Source organism: Rhinichthys klamathensis, unplaced genomic scaffold (assembly GCF_029890125.1).
Source record: "Rhinichthys klamathensis goyatoka isolate OS25496 unplaced genomic scaffold, OSU_Roscu_1.1 h1tg000973l_1, whole genome shotgun sequence".
In the NCBI taxonomy this organism is placed as follows: Eukaryota; Metazoa; Chordata; class Actinopteri; order Cypriniformes; family Leuciscidae; genus Rhinichthys; species Rhinichthys klamathensis.
The window spans coordinates 165197-184751 of NW_026607285.1; the positions used below are offsets into that span (position 1 = coordinate 165197).

Below are 19555 nucleotides of genomic sequence, written 5' to 3' on the forward strand. Positions count from 1 at the left end.
TATTTCTTAAATATATACAAGCATGTGTGTGTATTTATATATATATAATAATTATACACAGTGCACCCACATATATTATGTAAAAAAAAACTTTTATTTTGGATGTGATTAATCACGATTAATCATTTGACAGCCCTAATATATATATATATATATATATATATACACAGTGTTGGAAGGTTACTTTAGAAATAGGTCACAGATTACAAGTTACCCTATTTAAAATGTAATAAGTAGTGTAACTATTCAATTACCTTATTAAAGTAATGTAACGGATTACATTGCATTACTTTTTGATTACTTTTCTTATTTCCGACATTGGTACTCATTTTTATCACTCGCCATAGTGGCAACTAATTGGCAAACGTGGTGAGCTGCAAAATCAAACGAGAAATAATCAAAAGCATCGTTTAGCATCGCTTTACTAAACAGCCTTTAAATGGCAGGAGGCATTGTGCAAATCAAAAACAGGCAAAGCAACAAATTTATATTATTCAACATATCCTAACTTTTTACAGAAAATATTCAGATGTAGATGTATAAGTAACGGTCATTTAATTACACATTTCTTTCTCAGTAACTGTCCCTGATTGTAGTTACATTTATTTGTTAATTAAATTGCGTAACTCAGTTACATGTAACTAGTTACTTCCCAACACTGTATATATGTATATATGCAGGAGTACTTTTTTGGGAAAACTGAATTCGAGTTCTCAGTCCCAAAGATGAAAAGGACCATCCAGACTTTCATGGCAGGTGCAAAAGCAAACATCTGTCATGGTATGGGGATGCATCCATGTAAATGGCATGGGTGACTTGCATATGTGTGAAGGTACCATTGATGTGGAGGCGTATATTATATATACAGTATATATGATAACTCTCCTGTCCCATGGTGAGAGAAATCAGGAGTGAGGTGCACTGTGTAAACATGATGTTGTACTTTAACAGATTCACTATTCCTCAAAATGCTTAAAAACAGTGAAATGCAAACTCAGAATATTACGAAAACCTGCAATAATTAAATTACACAAATATACTTTATGTATTGAATCTTACTTTATTACCCAGTGTCTTTGCTGCTGACCTTCAATGATCCAATTTAACCATGCCAACAGCAAAAATGACTTTAGATGCACATCACATTTGTGTTTCCATGAAGTGTTGAACCTTTTTCTTCTGCGTCCTATTCTTTTGCAGTTCTTCTTCAGCACGGCTGAAAGATTTGTTTCAGCTCTGCCCTCTTCACTGTACAGGCATGCATTTGCATTTCCTTCAGCCTGAGGCTTATTGTTCATTTCACTTTTGGTGTTAAAGGGCCTTTACATTTTCCAAAAATGAAACTTTTTTTAATATCATTAAAAAAAACATAAAAAGTCATTAAGTAGCGCAATTAGTTACTTGTTTAGAAAGTAACATAATATTGTAACGCATTACATTTAAAAGTAACTTTCCCCAAAACAGTCAGACTGGTGCCAGACCGAGTTTGGCTTAAAAATCCTTTACCCGGATTTGAGAGGAATGCCATACTGTCTGTGCTTTAGACCGAGAGCGCTTTCTAGATCGGACCTCTGACTGAACAGCTGGTGAGATATTGTGGGAGTACCTAAACCATGAGAAAAGGTAAAAGATGTGTATGCGCATTTATTTTGTTAATTCACTTTTATTTAGCGCAGTGTCGATTTTCTCAGTTTGTGAGTGCCTGTGCATTTCTGTAAAAAAAAAATCGCAAAGACTAGATTTTATTATGAATTTAAATCTATTGTGTATCTGCTGCAGAATGTAACTGGTGGTGCCCTTGGTACCTTTATGAAATCATCAGTGTTTAGACACTGGCTAGAGACTAGTTGTCTCAGTGTGATTCATGGCCTGGACATCAGACGCTACAGACCCAAACGACAACAAAAGAGTCACACGGTTTATCTCACATATTTCAGACTGACTGCAAACTCAATGAACGCTTCTGAATTCTGCCAGCTATGCAGGTCCGCCTGTCACGATCTGAATGTTGGTCTTTCATAACCAATTTCAGTTTTCCAGTTTTCCTTCCAATAGCATGCACCTTACAAAATACATTTCCAGTTTCCCATGTATGTTATTACCTCACTCTTACATAGAGAGAGAAAAAAATGGTGTAATGCATTCTGGTATCTTAAAGGTACGTATTATTACCTCAAATTTATAGTACCGAAATAGTATGTACCCATTAAAAGGGAGCCAGCCACCATTGTGACAACTTTTAAACCATTTTGTGTGTGTAAATGGTGTGAAGTGCTGATATTTTGAGATCTTGTGATTAAAAGAAATGGCTCTTTCACATTGCAGTGACAAAGTTACAAAGTGGCTTTGAGTGAAATTTTGCATGTAAAATAAATTTTCAACGACAAACTTGCACATGCTAATGAGCAGTCACATTTGTTTCACTTTTATTGTCATGCAACGAGATTTCTTTTCTGTGCTTGTATAGTGACAGAACAGCATGTTAAATACTGATTTCACTGTAATTTTACTGTCAGACACATGTAAGTGCGAGCAGACTGTGTGAGAAAGTGCACTGAACGCCTGCTGTAGTCTGTTGTCTTTATATCAGACAGCAGGAGGCCCGTCTGCCCCTCAGCTTCAGCACAAATCGTACATGCTTTTAGCTTCATGAATAAAACATTTGCTCTTGCAATGCTGTCATTAATCACACGTTATCCGTCTGAACATAAAAGGTTATGTCTATTCCTGAATCAATGACAGGTTTCCATAATAACCAAAGCATATTTTTATGTTTGGAAAGCACTTAAAGTGTGCATTAATTGCCTTGGTACTGTAAGACTTCGTTACCATGAGCCTCAAAGGTTATTCGTTGCAATAATCAAAATTTGTCCTTGGTTCTCAATGGTATTTGTCCAACTTATAAAATCTGGAGAACAGGGAGCCTCGGGATAGTTCAACAAAAAGTTAAAAAGCTGTCATTTCCTCACCCTCACGTTATTTTACACTCAAATTATTTACTTTGCTCTGTGGGACAAAAAAGGAGAAGTTTTGAAAAATGTTCATGCTGTCATTTTTGATACAGTGAAAGTTGATGGGGACATGCACCTACAAGTATGTGTCTTTGTGTGAGGAACATACTAAAATATCGGTTGTAAGTTGAAAATATTGTTTGCCAGCCGTGGTCAGCATTCATTTATGTTCTGACAGGATAAATGTGTTACTTTGGTAAATTCCAGCTGAACTGAGGTAAAGAATCAAAACAGACTAATATAGTTTTTAGATTTCAGAGCTTTCAAAGTGAACTTTTATTACATATATAGTATATTATGGGTTTCTGAACAAAGTGAAATTGGTGGCCATATTTTCTGTATCAAAACATTCTGTCTGAGCAATCCTTTAAAGTTTAAACCTTTGGCATCTTTCACTCCAAAAAGACAGAAATGATAGAAATGTAACTTATAAAAAGTCCACAACGTTTAGAATTTCAATTAAATCAAACCAAAAATAAGATTCTATCTCAGTTACTAATATCATATGTACATTGATCATATGAGCTCAAGATGCTCTTTGGATCATTCTTAAATCATGATCATCAGGTTACAGGCTAGACAAAATTGTGGAGTTCATGCAGCTGAAGTTCTACTGTCATTAAAGCTAATCAGGGGGAAAAATCAGATACTAAGGGATTAGGAAAATTTATTTTGATTATTTCAAAAGCAAAGTGAAATTAACAGTATTGATTGTTTTGTTGGTGGCCATATTTTCTAAATCAAAACATTCTGTATGAGCCATCCTTAAAGGTCTAAGCCTTTAGCAGCTTTCACTCTGAAAATATGTCATCACACATTAACAAACTGACAACTACCTACAAATTCTGTTCAGAAATGTTCTTTATTGTCAGCAAACTACATTTCAAAGATCCCTTGTATAGCACATAATGTTTTGCATTAGTGACAAAAATTTGAAGCATAGCCTAATCACTTTATAAATACAAATCAACTGATTTCCATTACATTGGTATGATTCTACTTTGAGGGGAATAATGGAAGTATCAACAAATAAAAAAGTCCCTGCTGTTTTATTTGATGGCTCCGTGAATGAGTTTTGAGCGTGTCTGTACGTGTCATTGTGGTTTCTGTTTCTCCCACTGCTCTGGTGTCAACGTTTTCTGCTCGAATGCATGGATCTCTTTCAGCTCCTCGGCAAGGCAATTATTCACCAGCCTAACAACAAACATAAACACAGACATTTATAAAAACATCACATGAGGTCAGTAAGTCTATTGATCCCAGCATGCCTGTTCCTCACAGCTTGCCTTCACAGATCCATCCTCTCTAAAGACAATACTCTTCCACATGACTTGGTCCTGTAAAAAGACCCAGATCATTCTGCTAAGCCTGCACATCTGCGTCCGTGTCTGAGGCACTCTCAGACAGCTGGGACACATGACCTTTGCACAACACTCTCCACTGACAGCATCATTGATTCCATCAAACCATTTTTATTTCCATTTTCAGGTGTCCCGTACTTGGCTGAAACAACATCCCAATTGTTTTCTTAAAGCTGCAGTCCGTAGCTTTTTTGGGGTTAAAAAAAATCCAAAATACATATTTGAGAAAATACATAACCAGCCAGTGTTCAAAACTATCTGCTTGCCTTAGCTCGATTCAAAGCGGTAAGCTTGTAATAATGTTTTTAAGTCCAGTGGTACTGGTGGATTTCCGCGGGAGATTCGAGCATGTCTTTGCGTCATTACGTCACATCTGTACACATAAAGAAGGAGTCTCGGCTAGTATAAGCTAGTTTGCATGTGAGGATGGTGGATGTGGAGATTTATAGCCTTTTCTCACAGCACTTGATATAATTAAACTTATCAATTTGATGGCGGATCCAGAAAGGTTCAAACGACAATCACCAGTGACAACAGATTCACCCGCTGTAAAATGCAATAGACTTCGTTCGGACTTCGGCGTGGCTACAGAAAAAAAGAGACTGCAACCGGACCCATGCGAAAACAAGGATACATATCGGAAGGACATTACATGTAGTCATGCAATGCTGACGTTGTTAACATTGACAATTTGAGAACAAAGTATAATTTGCACGGTTTTGCGTGATATGATAAGCGATTGTTAGATTTAATCAGCGCGATTTACTGCAATGTCAGAACCAGAACAAAAGTGGATGTTTCTTACTTGTTCAGATGACATTTTCCGGTGAAAATTATTATGTTGGTCATACTTCCAAAAAGAATAATCTGTGATTCTGAATGCCAGTATCCACACCGGCGCGGTGATTGACAGCTGCACACTCTCCTCAAACATTGTGTTCATCCGCGCTGTGCGGTGTCGAACTACAACTCACATAGAGTTAATAATTCGCGAATAACTGCAATTTCAGATTTCAAACAGAGATGGCGACAAAGTGGAAAAACTGCAGACTGCAGCTTTAAATGGCAATATCCACTACTGATATGAAATGCAACCTGCTTGCCGCATATCAATAAAATGTAATAAAATGAGTGATTAAATAACAAGGGCCACATTTATTTATGTTAATATTATCAACAAATGTCAACATTAACTGATCTTTCTTATGCAACTGCCCTTCTATATTGTGTTAAATTGACTGCACTGCAAATAACTTACTGTAAAAGGTGCAGTAAGTGATTTCTGAGGAACACTGTTGAAAGTGGATCGAACCGAGCACCAGAATACACTTGTAGCCGATCAGCAGTAGGGGTGTAAACACTCATGATGGGGGAGGAGAGAGAGTGAGCAAGAGGGAGATTTGAAGAAAGACTGTAGAAAGAGAGATGGCTGAGAGACATTACAAAAGAAAAAAAGGTCACTGGGAAAAGAAAGGTTATGATCATGTAAGAGCTTTAGGACCAGCGTTAATATTAGAAAAGTTTTTCAGTGCTGGAGAGAGCTAAACGGGGTGGCCTGAAAACGGACGCCGAGGTTTTCGTTGTTTCTGCTCTATACGCGAGTAACATTGGTTTTGCCATGTTTCACGATTTTGGCTATATGGGGATACTCAATGTCTGATTTAACATCTAACTACTGGTTTTCTGTCAATACGGTAATATACCGCCTATTATGATAATGCTGTAAATAAAAATGTACACAAAAAAAGAATCTTTTAATAAATATTTTTACTGTGCGTGAATAAATCCAAACACCCCATGACAGATTTAAGTTTCACTTTCCATGATCCTTGACTGACAGATCAGCATCTTGGCGGTAGGGATTTAAATGTTTAACAATGTCTGGGATAAGAAAATCTAAAGTGTGGATGCACACAATCAGAAAAAACATTCTCCAAGGCTGGATTTAGCATCAGGAAAATGATCACATGATCACACTTCTGCCGGCCAACGTTAACAAGTTGGTTTTCCTTGGGACATTCAAACGTGAAAAAAAAAAAACTTTTAAAACGTTAAAGGGCACTTTTACGTGGCTTAATGCATGTACACAGTACATACCTTATTAAGAAACCATACTACACTGAACAAAATTATAAACGTAACACTTTTGTTTTTGCCCCCATTTTTCATGAGCTGAACTCAGACTTTTTCTATGTACACAAAAGGAAGTTTGGTGGATATTGGCAGGACCTGGAACATACAGTCATATATGCCGATCCAGAGCATACCAAAACATGCACACAATTTGAAAAGACTCAAACAAACACAGGCAGAGTGAAAAACTGGATTTTTCTATCGATCAGGTAAGGTACAAGTAATTTCAAAACATTTCAGCCGGTTCTAATTTGATTTGTGGGCGCTGTGAACAGGTTTAGCTAAAAAATACTGCCACTCCAGTTTAGCGTTTAATTGTTGTTTCTGCAGTTAAAAAGACAAAGTTGACCATTCTGGCTATACTTTCGTTATTTCAATCATTTCTTTTATTTTTCTTTTATTTAACTCAGGGTTATCTAATTTAACTAATTGTGGCTTGTGTTTTGAATACGTTCACCTGCACTTTAGGCATTTTGCACACATTTGTTCTGCATTTTGGGACTTGATTCTGACTTATTTTGTTTTGTCTTTTTTTATTGTAAAGGTATATTCTGTTCTAATTTAATTCTGTAAATTAATTGATTATTTTTCGGTACATATCGATGTTTTGCGTTGTAGGCTACTTAGAGCCTGCTCGCACAGGCAATTTAGCCGATTTAATTTGATTTGCATGTGAAATGCAAATCATGTCTGCAGTGTGGCCTTTCTGCAGTTATTTGTTATTTCTTAGTTTTATTGATCCGAAATGTTTTTATACATTTTCTTCTATATCTTTGTGGGATGTTCTGTACATCGCGGCTTTAAAATGTTAAAGTCCCTCCCCAACCCCACACACGATTCGACTATTAGTCGACTACAGGCAAGACTTGACGATTCTGATTCGACAATGAAAATCCTTAGTAGGGGCCACTCCTGGTAACAGGACAGTTTTGAGTGTAATTATTTGTCTAGAGCTGGTGTGCTGCTGGCGACTAACAGCAAACTCTTGCTTGTACTGTTTGTTATTTTTTTGTCCTTCATTGTCGTTCCTTATCTTCGCTTTATTTCTCATTATTATTTACTTCAGTTACTATAAAGAGACATCCACTCTTGTATTGCATGTTTATGCATTTTGGGGGTGGAGCAATGAAATGTGTTTGTTTGGGTCGTGTTCAACAATGTTTCTCAGAAATCACGTACTGCACCTTTAACTTGAGAGATGAAATTCACATAGTGATTAGACATTTTTGTTCATTAATAAATGAAACAGGCATTAATCATGTGCACACATTTAACTTTTTATATTAATTCGTAAAGAGAGGTCCAAAAACCACACTGAAAATCTGGGATCAAAAATGTAAAGACTCCCTGTGGTAAAAATCAAGTTTTAAATGTTGTTTATGTCTAATGTGGTGTTTTTAATATACTTTAAACAAATCATGTGCACATTCATAAGTCAACAACATTTCTGAGTATTTTCTCCTTAAAACTGCAGTATTTTTTTTTTTTAATTAATTACCGTTATGTGTCCAACGTTGTAGAGAGTGATACATGAATTCATACATAAAACGCATTACCATTCTGATACATCAACTTGTATTCGAGCCTGTATAATTAACTCTTTCCCTTCTTCTGAATCAGTTTCTGGTTCAAACATTTATGGCTGAATTAAACCAGTATTTCTACTTGCCATTGTGCAGCATTTACTACGATAATGTTGACCGAGTGGATCAGGAATTCTGAGTGGAGGCAGGGACTAATATGCATATTCATGGATCATGGATTTTTACTCAGGAATATATCATACATTTTGGTGAAAAAAAGAGATGAGCTTTAATGAATAAAATTGACTATAAAGCAGGAGGATTTCGATTAAAACAAACATAAGTTACAGTATTATAAAAGGAATAAGATTCTGTACCTCTGAGTTACTAATATCATGTATGTACATTTGTGACATTGATCATGTGAACAAACAGTCACACGTTCGTCCACTGAAGCACAAGATGCTCTTTGGATCATTCTCAAATCATGATCATCAGGTTATAGGCTACACAAACTTGTGTAGTTCATGCAGCTGGAGTTCTGCTGTCATTAAAGCGAATGGGGGGGACATTTTATTTTCAGATTTCAAAATGAAATTAAGATTATAACGCGAACATTAAAAATGAACACTACTAAGAAAGGAGAAAAATAGAAGCATTTTTACTTGTGGTTTCAGTCTTTTGTATTTTCTATGGATGAATGATGCTCTAGTCCAAAGGAATCGTGAGCAGAAGTAGTAGCCTCACCTGTGTCTCTGCAACAATGCTTTTCCTTCAAACTGAGGGGATACAACAAGAACTTTAAAACTGGCAGCACATCTATTGGGAGACGTGTCTTCTACATCCTGAAAGAAAAAAGGAGTTTACGTATTTTCGTTAATTTACTGTTGAAATGTGAAAAAGCACCCGCTGCCTGTTTTACATCGCACATGTACATTGTATGATCTGTAATTCATTCTGATTCCAGCTTCATCTGGCTGTGCAGTTATTATTAACGTTACATACCACGTGTATCGCACCAATCTCCGCAATCAGTTTTTCACGAATCAGATCTGGGGTGACTGACATATTTCCTGGGATAAAGTATAAGCTTTGGTGACGACGACGTTTTAATAAAGGTTAATGGTGTCAACGTAAGTTACAGTAGACAGCGTCGATGTCTTCTAAACAGTGTTGCCAACTATTTTCAAAGGAAAGTAGCTAAGGCCTTCCCTAAAAGTCGCTAAATGTCGCTAGATGACGTCATACGTCAATTAGCATATTAATTACGTCATCGCGTCGGACTTGCGTTCTGTCAGCCTAGTGCATTTTCTCTCTAAATGAATGCTCTATTTAATATAATATAGCCGAATGTCGAATAAAGCTGTTCTCATTTCCTATTTTTGTTGTTGTCAGACAACAAGTAGTGAATTATTACATTTTTTATAGGCCTATGTATGTGGAACATTATCTGAATTGAGAGAGTTAGGGAACCGGATGAACTAACCTCTGTGATAGTGAGTGTTACAAGTAATAAGCACAAGAAAATAAATAAAAATAAAATGGTCAAACTAAATTCTTTAAAAATAAAACAAAAGAAAAGCATATAAGTGATAAGTCCGTGGAAAAACACTGCTCTTTTTTCCATCCAGCACAGTAGGTGGCGATAATGCTCCTTAGGAGTTAATCGCCATTAAACAACAAGAAGAAGAAGAAGAAAAACACTGCTCATTCGCGTCTGTCAGCGGCCGTGCGCTCCTCTCAGCCAGTCACTGAACAGGGGAGACGCAGCTAGAGAGAGTGACGACAGGGAGAAAGCAAGACCTCGCGCTCGCAGGACAGTACTGGCAACATTTGGAGGTTACTGAGGTTTGTCCAAGAAGTCGCTAAAATTGTCGCTAGTCGCTTTTTTGAAAAAATGTCGCTGAAGGGGTCTGAAAAGTCGCTAAAAATAGCGACAAAGGCGCTAAGTTGGCAACACTGCTTCTAAATGCAGTAACTACCGGTATGCCTTAGAAAGGAGGAGCTTAGTAATAAATACACCCATTTTGGCTTGGAATGTTACAGAGGCCACGCCTCCTAAAAATAAATGACCAATCGATTTATCGAAGTGTTTACCAGAGGCATGCAAACTGGCCAATCAAAGCCACGAATTTGGGGTCCTTGCTGTTATTGGTGTTCTCTACATTTGCTTGATCGGAAAAGCCAAATAATTATATTGGAAGATGATCAAACCAAATTAAATCAATACAGAAGGTCAAATCTTTACTTGTTAATAAAGTGAAGAATAACCACACATTCAACTTAATATTTTATTCGTTTAACAAGTGACTCCTGCATCGTATATTTGGTCAGGCCATACACGGACATCTTTAACGGGCTAGTTTGAAACGAAAGAGCCACAAAACCAAAACATATGAATGTTTTGATGATTCAAGTAGAGAAGAAAAAGAACAGGCACTCCGTTTTTAGTCTTTAATATGATGCCATATTTATTGATTTTAAATAAGAAGGTTGGATTATAGGATATAGTTATATCGCTTGAGATAAGGAACTCTTGAAAGGTGCTGTAAAAGATGACATGTATAAGTTGGAAAGAAAAGTCTCTGCGTTACTAGCCCTCTCTCTGCAAAGGTGTTTGAGCTACTGTAGAAAACAGGATGGTGGTAGAGGTGGAGAGTTTCTATGGCGTGTATATGCTGTACTGTACTAACCCGAAATTCAAGGGTAGAATATATATTGGCTTCACTGTGAACCCAGAGCGCCGTATCGGTCAACACAATGCAGGACGGCAGCGCGGAGGAGCCAAGAGAACCAGTGGCAGAGGACCGTGGTGAGATATCAGCTCAACATTTCACATGGCGAACATATTAAGACCAGATCTCTAAACAGAGATCTGTAGATCTGGTTCTGTTGTAGTAAATGTACGTTTTTTTAATTCATTTTAAGGGAGATGGTTCTTATCATCCATGGCTTTCCATCTGATATTGCAGCTCTTCGGGTAAATATACTATTCTGTTTATGTGTTATATCTTGTCTCTCATTTCCCCTTTGTACCAAATTCTCTTCTGTATGCTTACTTTAAACAAGCTACACTATGTACCTTTTTGACAAAAGCAATGTTATTAACTAGAGAGTGCAGGGAAAAATTATTCCATACCAAGCCTTTACCTTACCCAAATACTCTATAATAAAGATTAATATGTTTAAAGTGCTTTGGACTGATGTTGCGGGAAATTGCATACATGCATTCTAGGCTGTGTCCGCAATCACATACTTCCGCAATCACATACTATGTAGTAGGCGAAAAACAGTATGTGACAAAAGAAGTATGTCCGAATTCACAGTACTCATAAAAGAGTCGGCAAAAAGTACCGGCCGGATAACCTACTAACCTACTACCTCCAGCGAGATTCTGAAGTGTGCATATGAATGATAGACACTTTACTATCTCATGAGGCCACGGGAGAGGATTTGTGAATGACAGTGAAGTGACGTTGACGCTGATAGGTCACATGTCAGTGACAACATGGCGAATGTAGTACGTCCGGATTGCATTCACAAAATACACATTCTTCATACTATAGAGAACATACTTTTTTAGCGCTGGAAATTTAAGTACTTATTTAAAATAAGTACATTCTTGACTACAAATGCAGCCAGAGTAATATCTGTAGACAGAAAGGCCCTGTCCAAAATTAAAACCTAAGCCTTCGCATTCTTGTTCCGAGTCCACACCCGTTTTATCTTGTTTAACGGCGGTTTACATCCAGCTTATTTGTGCGTTACCGCCAACTCGGCTCCGTAGTGTGGATCTTTCCCACCAACACACAAACACAAGCTTAATCAGCTAAAGAAACAATAAAACATTTTTTTACCTTGGCTGCATCCAAAACAGTATGAGACAAAAGAAGAATGTCAGAATTCAAAGTACTCATAAAAGACCATGCAAAAAGTACCAATGACCTACTGTTTCCAACGAGATTCTGAAGTGTGCATATGATGGGCACTTTACAATCCCATGAGGCCACGGGAGAGGATTTATGAATGGCAGTGACATTTACATTTATTCATTTAGCTGACGCTTTTATCCAAAGCGACTTACAATTGCTATATATGTCAGAGGTCGCACGCCTCTGGAGCAACTAGGGGTTAAGTGTCTTGCTCAGGGACACATTGGTGTCTCACAGTGGATTCGAACCCGGGTCTCTCACACCAAAGGCATGTGTCTTATCCACTGCGCCATCACCACCCCTCAGTGAAGCGACGCAACTGACTGTCAGTCACATGATAAGGGCAACATGGCGGGTGATGTAAATGTGGTTTACATTCATACTATATAGGACATACTTTTTTAGCAGTCACATTTTCGGACACAACTCTTGAGTCCATACTTTCGTGACGTAATGGTGCTTTGACTGTTGGGTAGAAATCTGCTGCGGAGCTCACATCAGTGCCACCTCGGCAAAAGTGTACATCAAGGTCACTTATTGTGCGCAAAAATGGCTAAATAATACAAATATACTTTATGTATTTAATCTTACTTTATTGTCTTTGCTGCTGACCATAGATGATTCAATTCAACCATATCAATAAGCAAAAATGACTAGATTAAACATAAAGTGTTCCATCTCGGACAGAGCCAGAAAAGTAGCTGTGGGTTGCGTGAAGTTAAAAGTTGGTTGTCACAACGAACCAGAGAAATTGATAATTAATCATTTAAAACCCGCTCTGATAAGATGATTTGTATCGATGTGTGTACACTGGTGCCTCGAACCACATTCATCTGAGGAGCACAGTTGAAGAACAACCAAAACTATGTTTATACAGGGCAAAGGGCCGAAAGTTAGGTAGTGTGGCATTAATAATAATGGTAACACTTTACAATAAGGTTCATTAGTTAACATTCGTTTATTTAGTAACTAACATGAACTAACAATGAGCTATACATTTGTGACGGTATTTGTTAATCTTTGTTAACGTTAGTTAATAAAAATCCAGCTGTTCATTATTTGTTCATGTTAGTTCAAGATTTTAATAAAGTATTAGTAAATATTGAAATTAACATTAACAAAGATTAATAAATACTGTATAAGTGCAGTTCATTATTAGTTTGTTAACTTATGAACCTTATTGTAAAGTGTTACCATAATAATAATAATAATAATACAAAAATTGTCCAAACAGATTGATTCATATAATTGTATAAGAGTAATGAAAATAATTTAGTGAAAACGACAAATTGAACAGTAAAACATCCAGACACATTATAGTAATAACCATCATCTTTCCTCTGCTAGTTTGAGTGGGCTTGGCAGCATCCGCACACCTCTCGTCGCCTGTCCCATGTTGCCCGGCGCAGCCGTAAAGAGTCCAGTTTGCAGTTCCACTGGCGTGTGGTGTCAAACATGCTTCGGGTGGCGCCATGGAATCGACTCCCCCTCACTGTGCGCTGGCTAAAGCAGGAGTACCGGATGGATTTTGCCCCTGTGCTGCAGCCTCCTCTGCACATTCCTCTAGCGTTTGGCTGTGTTCGTGCTAAGAGGAAACCGCAGCACAAGTGTGAGGAGCAAGAGGAGAGACAGGTGGAGCGGTGTGTGTTGTGTGGGGTATTTGTTAAGGTTAGTTTCACTCTGCTTTCAAAGTGGTTTTAAAGAAACCAGCCCAAAATGTTGCAGGAATAACTGTCTCAATCCTTTTTTTTTCTTTTTCTGGTGATTTCAGGCTGTGGATAGACTTTCTTGTTTCCACCCTTCCTGTCATATGGTTTGTCATCTGATTTGCCTGGCTAAACAGTTTCTGAAGGCAGACTCTTCCCACCTACTTCCTGTCGAGGGAAAGTGTCCTGGCTGTCATCACTCTGTGCTGTGGGGGAGTTTAATACGCCATAAAAACGGCTGTTATGGTGATTTGGAAGAAATTACCTCGTCCTCATCTCAGGTCAGCTTTAATATGGTATCAGAGTGTATTAAAGGAATAGTTCACTTAAAAATGAAAATTCTGTCATAATTTACTCACCCTCAAGTTGTTTCAAGCCTGTATGAATTTATTTTTTCTGCTGAACACAAAAGAATATATTTTGAAGAATGTCGGTAAACCAAGCAGTTGATGGACCCCATTGACTTCCATAGTCTTTTTTTTCCTACTATGGAAGTCAATGGGGTCCATCAACTGCTTGGTTACCGACATTCTTTAAAATATCTTACTTTGTAGAAAAAATAAATTCATACAGGTTCGAAACAACTTGAGGGTGAGTAAATTATGACAGAATTTTCATTTTTAAGTGAACCATTCCTTTAATTCACTATTAAAGGAATGTGGCCACGAACTATTATTACAAGCATATTTTCAGTTATTTTATAGAGATGTCAGATATAGATAGTGATGCATGACAGCTAAAGGTATTAAAAACTGTACTTGGAGTGAAGTGAAAGCTGCAGCTTTTAGTGAGACAAGTTAAAGAACTGATGTAACTCACTAATTGTTCTTTATTCTTTTAAACAGAATCATTGGACAGATGAACTACAGTTGTGAAGAAAATGTGATACAGCCTTTTCTGCATTTTGAGAAGTAATCATTGGACTGGATAATGACAGCTCATTAAGGTCAAGGCATCTGTACATTCTAAGAAATGTGGAATTAACAAGGATTCACAGAATGAGATGATGCATTTAACTCAGTTGACCTTTTGAAATAAAAGGATCTTCAGACATATTTTAAAATATGAAATAAAACATTTTAATTCAGCAATAATAATTGTTACAGCATTGTGTGTAAGCTCAGTCATGAAGTTTTAAAATGTGTTTATTTTTTTATCTGAAATCATGTGTGGTTATATTTATTGGACAATAAATCATTGTGTGTGTGTGTCATTATTTTCTCCCTATTCCTTGGTTGCAATGTTGAATTATCACTCAAACAAATGTTTTAGTTTTATGGTTATACAAGATGGAAACAGATGAGCATTGGTAAGAATCTATAAGCTGTGAGGATGATTATTGATGCAATGAATAAAGGCTGAAGAATGAAATGTGTAAACTGCAGCTCAGTAGCTTTTTATTATCGAGTAGTTATAATAGCGAGTTTGAAGCGGGATTACCTGTGCAGACAAGGAGAATGTCTGAAAGCAGTCTTAACAGTTCTCACAATTATTAAAATTTTTGTAATACTGATGATCAGTGCCATTGGTGGGACATAAACGCACTAAAGTCAACAATGGTGCCCACAATATAGATTATAAAGGCATCACTGGAGCAATAACAATTCAATGATATCTGTCTGTACATTCAATTGACAAGTTGATTCAATTCAAAGGATTTTATATATGTTGGGTATAAAATAAACATTTCATACTGAATTTAAAAGAAAGTTAAATTAAATTATAAAAAGTGATGGAATTTTAGGAAACATGTTAAACTAAATATGTTTCATAAAATATTGAGTGTAATTTCACAGTAATTGTTAGTGAAGGTTAAAAAGAATAATTGCATTGCTTCCTACAAAATAACTAATTGTACTGAGTTACTTTTCATGGAAAGCAATGTGTTACATTACTTTTGAGCAGTGGCGTGGGTTTGATTTTGAAATTGGAGGGGACGGGGACATCAATATTTAAATATATTTTAAGTTTTGATCGAAATTAATGCTATGGATATATCAGTGTCACTGGATATTGGTAGGGACACGTCCCTAGCGTCCCTACTAAATTCTACGCCCCTGCTTTTGAGTTACTTTTTCTCATCTGTGCGGGGCTTTCTTGCTTGTTTGTTTTTTAATAATAATAAAAAAAACAGCTTTGGCAAATATAAAGACCATTTCACACCAAAAGTGCAAATGCAAATTCACGCCTGTACAGTAGAGGGTACAGCTCAAACAAACCTTTCAGATGTGCTGCCATTATGGATTGCAATAAAGTAAGATTAAACACATAAAGTATATTTGTATTATTGAACATTTAATTACTGCCAGTTTGCATTTCACTGTTTTTATTCATTTTGAGGAAAACTGAATCTGCTTTTGTGCAAGTGAGATGAGTAGATGATGCCTGCTTATATTTAGACTACAAAACCATCATGTTCACACAGCGCACACAATGCCTCTGCACCTCACTCCCGATTTCTCTCAACATGAGGACAGGAGAAGTGTCAGTCAATAAATGGTAAAACAAAGTAACTTGCGTAGCTTCTTTGAAAAGTAACTCAGATAGTATTTTGTTAATGTAAAAGTAATGCACTACTTTACTAGTTCCTTGAATAAGGTAATCTGATTTCGTAACTCAAGTTGCTTGTAATGCGTTACTTATCCCCAACACTGTTCACAGATACCTGAAATGCATAAAACTTATCATTCAATTCTGATACACATGTTGAACAAACAGTGGTTATATGTTGTGGATATATATTTCTCCAGGCTCTGAAGGTCTTATCAGTGAAACTGTCCTCACCTAGGATCTGCAGGTCTGTTAACCGTGATTACCGGCTGAAAAAAAGTAAAAACGCAATGAGTGAGTTTTCATATCTTTCAAAACAGCATCTTACAACATGATCTAGTTTGAGTTTTCACAGGGTCTTACCACACTAGACACGGGAGAGCAGCACTGAATGACCTTGCAGCAGTACGCAGCTAAAGTGGCAGAAAGGGCAATATGGACTGCCAACACCAGCTTTTGTAATGCTAGGTAATTGTCAATTTCAATCTGTGGGTCAAAAGATCTTTATTATACAATACAGATTGTTTCAAAGCAGCTTCACAGTAAAGTTCATCAGTTAGGAAACTAACCTAATTCAAAAATCAGCATGGATTAAGAGAACTAACATTTAGCTGTTACTTACTTTTAAATGTGTACATATTGGGTTTGAGGATTCTTCTTTAGACCAACAATGAAATAATAAGGCATGGGAAGGATCACTAAGGTGCAAGAAAAGGCAGATCACACAGCCCAAAACGGCCACGACCTGCATTCCTAAACAGGCCTTCAGCTGGGGAAAATAAAACAATGCAAACACAGTGCTATTGTATGCACCAAAACAAGGGAATTATGCATGCTTGGTGACCAAAAGTTTATTTTTCCTTATTTAATTAAATAAAATTGCTTATGACAAATAGGCCTACACGTTTTTTTTATGTGTCTGGCAAAACGTTATGATCTGAAAACTTACAGTTGGGAGATGAAGATTCTGTGCAGCTATAGCCAGACTTCCAGCGATAATTATCTACAAAAGGGAAAGACAAGGACATATTATATATGGTGTCCATAGAAAACATTCCAATTGTAGCCCTTGACTTTTCTCACTTATTTCACATTTTCAGGTTGACCTTGTTTCAAAATAGTTTTACTGACTGACTGATCTGCTGTATTGGATTTGGAAAGGCACAGTTTCCTTTATAACATCCCATGTTCAGCAAAACCATGTCCAGGGTACACTTTGAGGCCCTCCAAAACCGCATTGTGTCAATAACAGCATGTTACTTTTTTGCTGTTTAATTAATTTTTTTTTGCATTTCAGAACAGTTTTACCTGTACATTTTTGCTGAAAAATCCTATTAGGCCTACCTTGAAAAAGAAGGCTGCTAACAAATGGCTAACTGGGACTACAGGGTTTTTATATATTGGAAAAATAAACGAAACGAAATGATTCTGTTAAATGTGAAGTGTAGGCCTACTTACAGTCATGGAGGTAATAATGCCACTCCCTGTCCATATAAATATGATATCTACATGTAACACCAAGGTCACAGATGTTAAAAACACAGCCAACGCAATCTGCGTTACCTGTAATAAACCACAAAAACAATTACGAAAATTAACCATGCTGTATTAGGCTATATTAAAACATTTTTAAGCCTGACAGTTGTACTGTAAAAACACAAAACAAAAAACACAATGACCACAAATTTGCAATTGTTGTTCCACTAAACCATTATAAAATGATAATCTTACTCAAAAAAAGTTTACTACAGTTATCCTGTATCATTCTTCACATCCATGAATAAAAGGTTTATCAGTGGTAAAGTTAAGTATACACGTAGGCCTACTCCTAGTATTTTGGGTTCAGCCTCCAGGTATTTCTGTTTATGATTGGTGTTTTTCTGAAAGCGGATGTCCAAAATCTCTCCGTGGTTCCGATCTTCTCCTGACTCTATCTGCGGTTCATCTGTACACGACAGTTTCATGATTAAAGTGATTAATACACACATTTATAAACACGAAGATAAAGCTTAAATCGCCACACTCATTTAGTTTTGATTCAATTCAGTAGCATAAATACATCTATAAATCTGTGAATTTTATAGAGGTAGAGGAAACCATCTAACCGTCCTTTTTGGATGAATTCCAGGAGCATTCCTAACAAAGTGAAGCGAAAAAATAACTCGCAGAAATATGAAAATAAACGTACCTGCCATTTTGCTGATCCCCTAAAGCGGCAGCCTAAATTCTTGCGAAAATACTTGCGATGTTTTAAAATAACTTTACTGTCTCCACGCTTTATCTCTTCTGTTTTGAAATGAATAGGTCCCTCCCCGTTACGAAATCGAGTTCTTCAAGAACATCTGAAAACAGTTAGTCAGCTGACAGCAGCCCCGATACTGAATAACCCGAAAAGCATCCACATACTTATATAGTTTCTCTTATTGTCTCTTGTAGTCTGATAACCCTTACAAAAAAATAAGCTTGTTCAAGTAGCCATGATATTATAGACTACATATTTTAGACTAAATACAAGATAGTAGGCCCTATGCCTGCTTTCAGTCTACTTTTTATGTAGGCCTACTTCTCAGAAATTGCACTTAGCCAGGCAAAAAAAGAACACTGCAGAAGAAGAAAGAAAGAAAAAGCCCAAGCCCCAAAAAGGCTAAACACTAAGCTTTTAAATGTTATCATTGGCCAGAAATTAGCTAAATTTAAGCAATTGTAGGGACACCGGGAATGGTTGTAACAAGTTTTGCTTCAGCGCCTAACTCGCTGAATTTTTTAGCTTGAGTTCTCAAACTTTCATACAAACTACCCACATTTGTTGGACCAATTCAACCCTCTACAAGAATATCACAGACCTCGTGAGTTGATGTCAAATACGTGGTGTTCCTTTGTTACAACCTACCCCACTACTACCAGAGTAGGTTGTAACACATGCTGGGGTAAGTTAGTAACAATAGACAAAAAAAAAGTAAAAATGGATGCCATACCATATGATATTGTTCAAAAACAGATTTATTGAAATAAAAGAACAATCTCTCTCTCTCCCTCTCTACTCTGTTTGACTCCTGTGTGTGTGTGTGTGTGTGTGTTTAAATTTGTCTACTAGAACACACTACTTAACACGAGGCTACTACAATGTACCTAATTAAATAACATCTTTAGGTCTAACAAAAAAAATGTCTGTGTGATAAAATAATCTACTAAAAAAACTTAACGGTATTAATAAACACCACTACAATGTACCAGATTAAAGAACATCTTTGTACATCTTTAAGTCTAACAAAAAATACCATGTCAATGTGTGTGTGACTGTGTGTCTATTCTTAATCAGAGTCACAGTGCTGACAGATG

At 36.7% G+C, this 19555-nt stretch overlaps 2 protein-coding genes across 2 annotated transcripts; one reads left to right on the top strand and one right to left on the bottom strand.

The window, feature by feature from the left end:
- Positions 1-3854: 3854 nt before the first annotated feature.
- On the bottom strand, positions 3855-9190 carry zgc:112271 (uncharacterized protein LOC553698 homolog). The gene is made up of 3 exons (XM_056244409.1): positions 9034-9190; positions 8776-8873; positions 3855-4205 (listed from the first exon to the last, which is right to left on the bottom strand). The coding sequence occupies exons 1-3, from the start codon at positions 9094-9096 to the stop codon at positions 4106-4108; spliced, it is 261 nt and encodes an 86-aa protein (XP_056100384.1). The 5' UTR covers positions 9097-9190; the 3' UTR covers positions 3855-4105.
- A 1394-nt stretch (positions 9191-10584) lies between these two features.
- slx1b (SLX1 homolog B, structure-specific endonuclease subunit) lies at positions 10585-14874 on the top strand. Its single transcript, XM_056244408.1, has 5 exons — positions 10585-10840; positions 10957-11008; positions 13308-13628; positions 13732-13947; positions 14512-14874. The coding sequence occupies exons 1-5, from the start codon at positions 10668-10670 to the stop codon at positions 14539-14541; spliced, it is 792 nt and encodes a 263-aa protein (XP_056100383.1). The 5' UTR covers positions 10585-10667; the 3' UTR covers positions 14542-14874.
- Positions 14875-19555: the final 4681 nt, after the last annotated feature.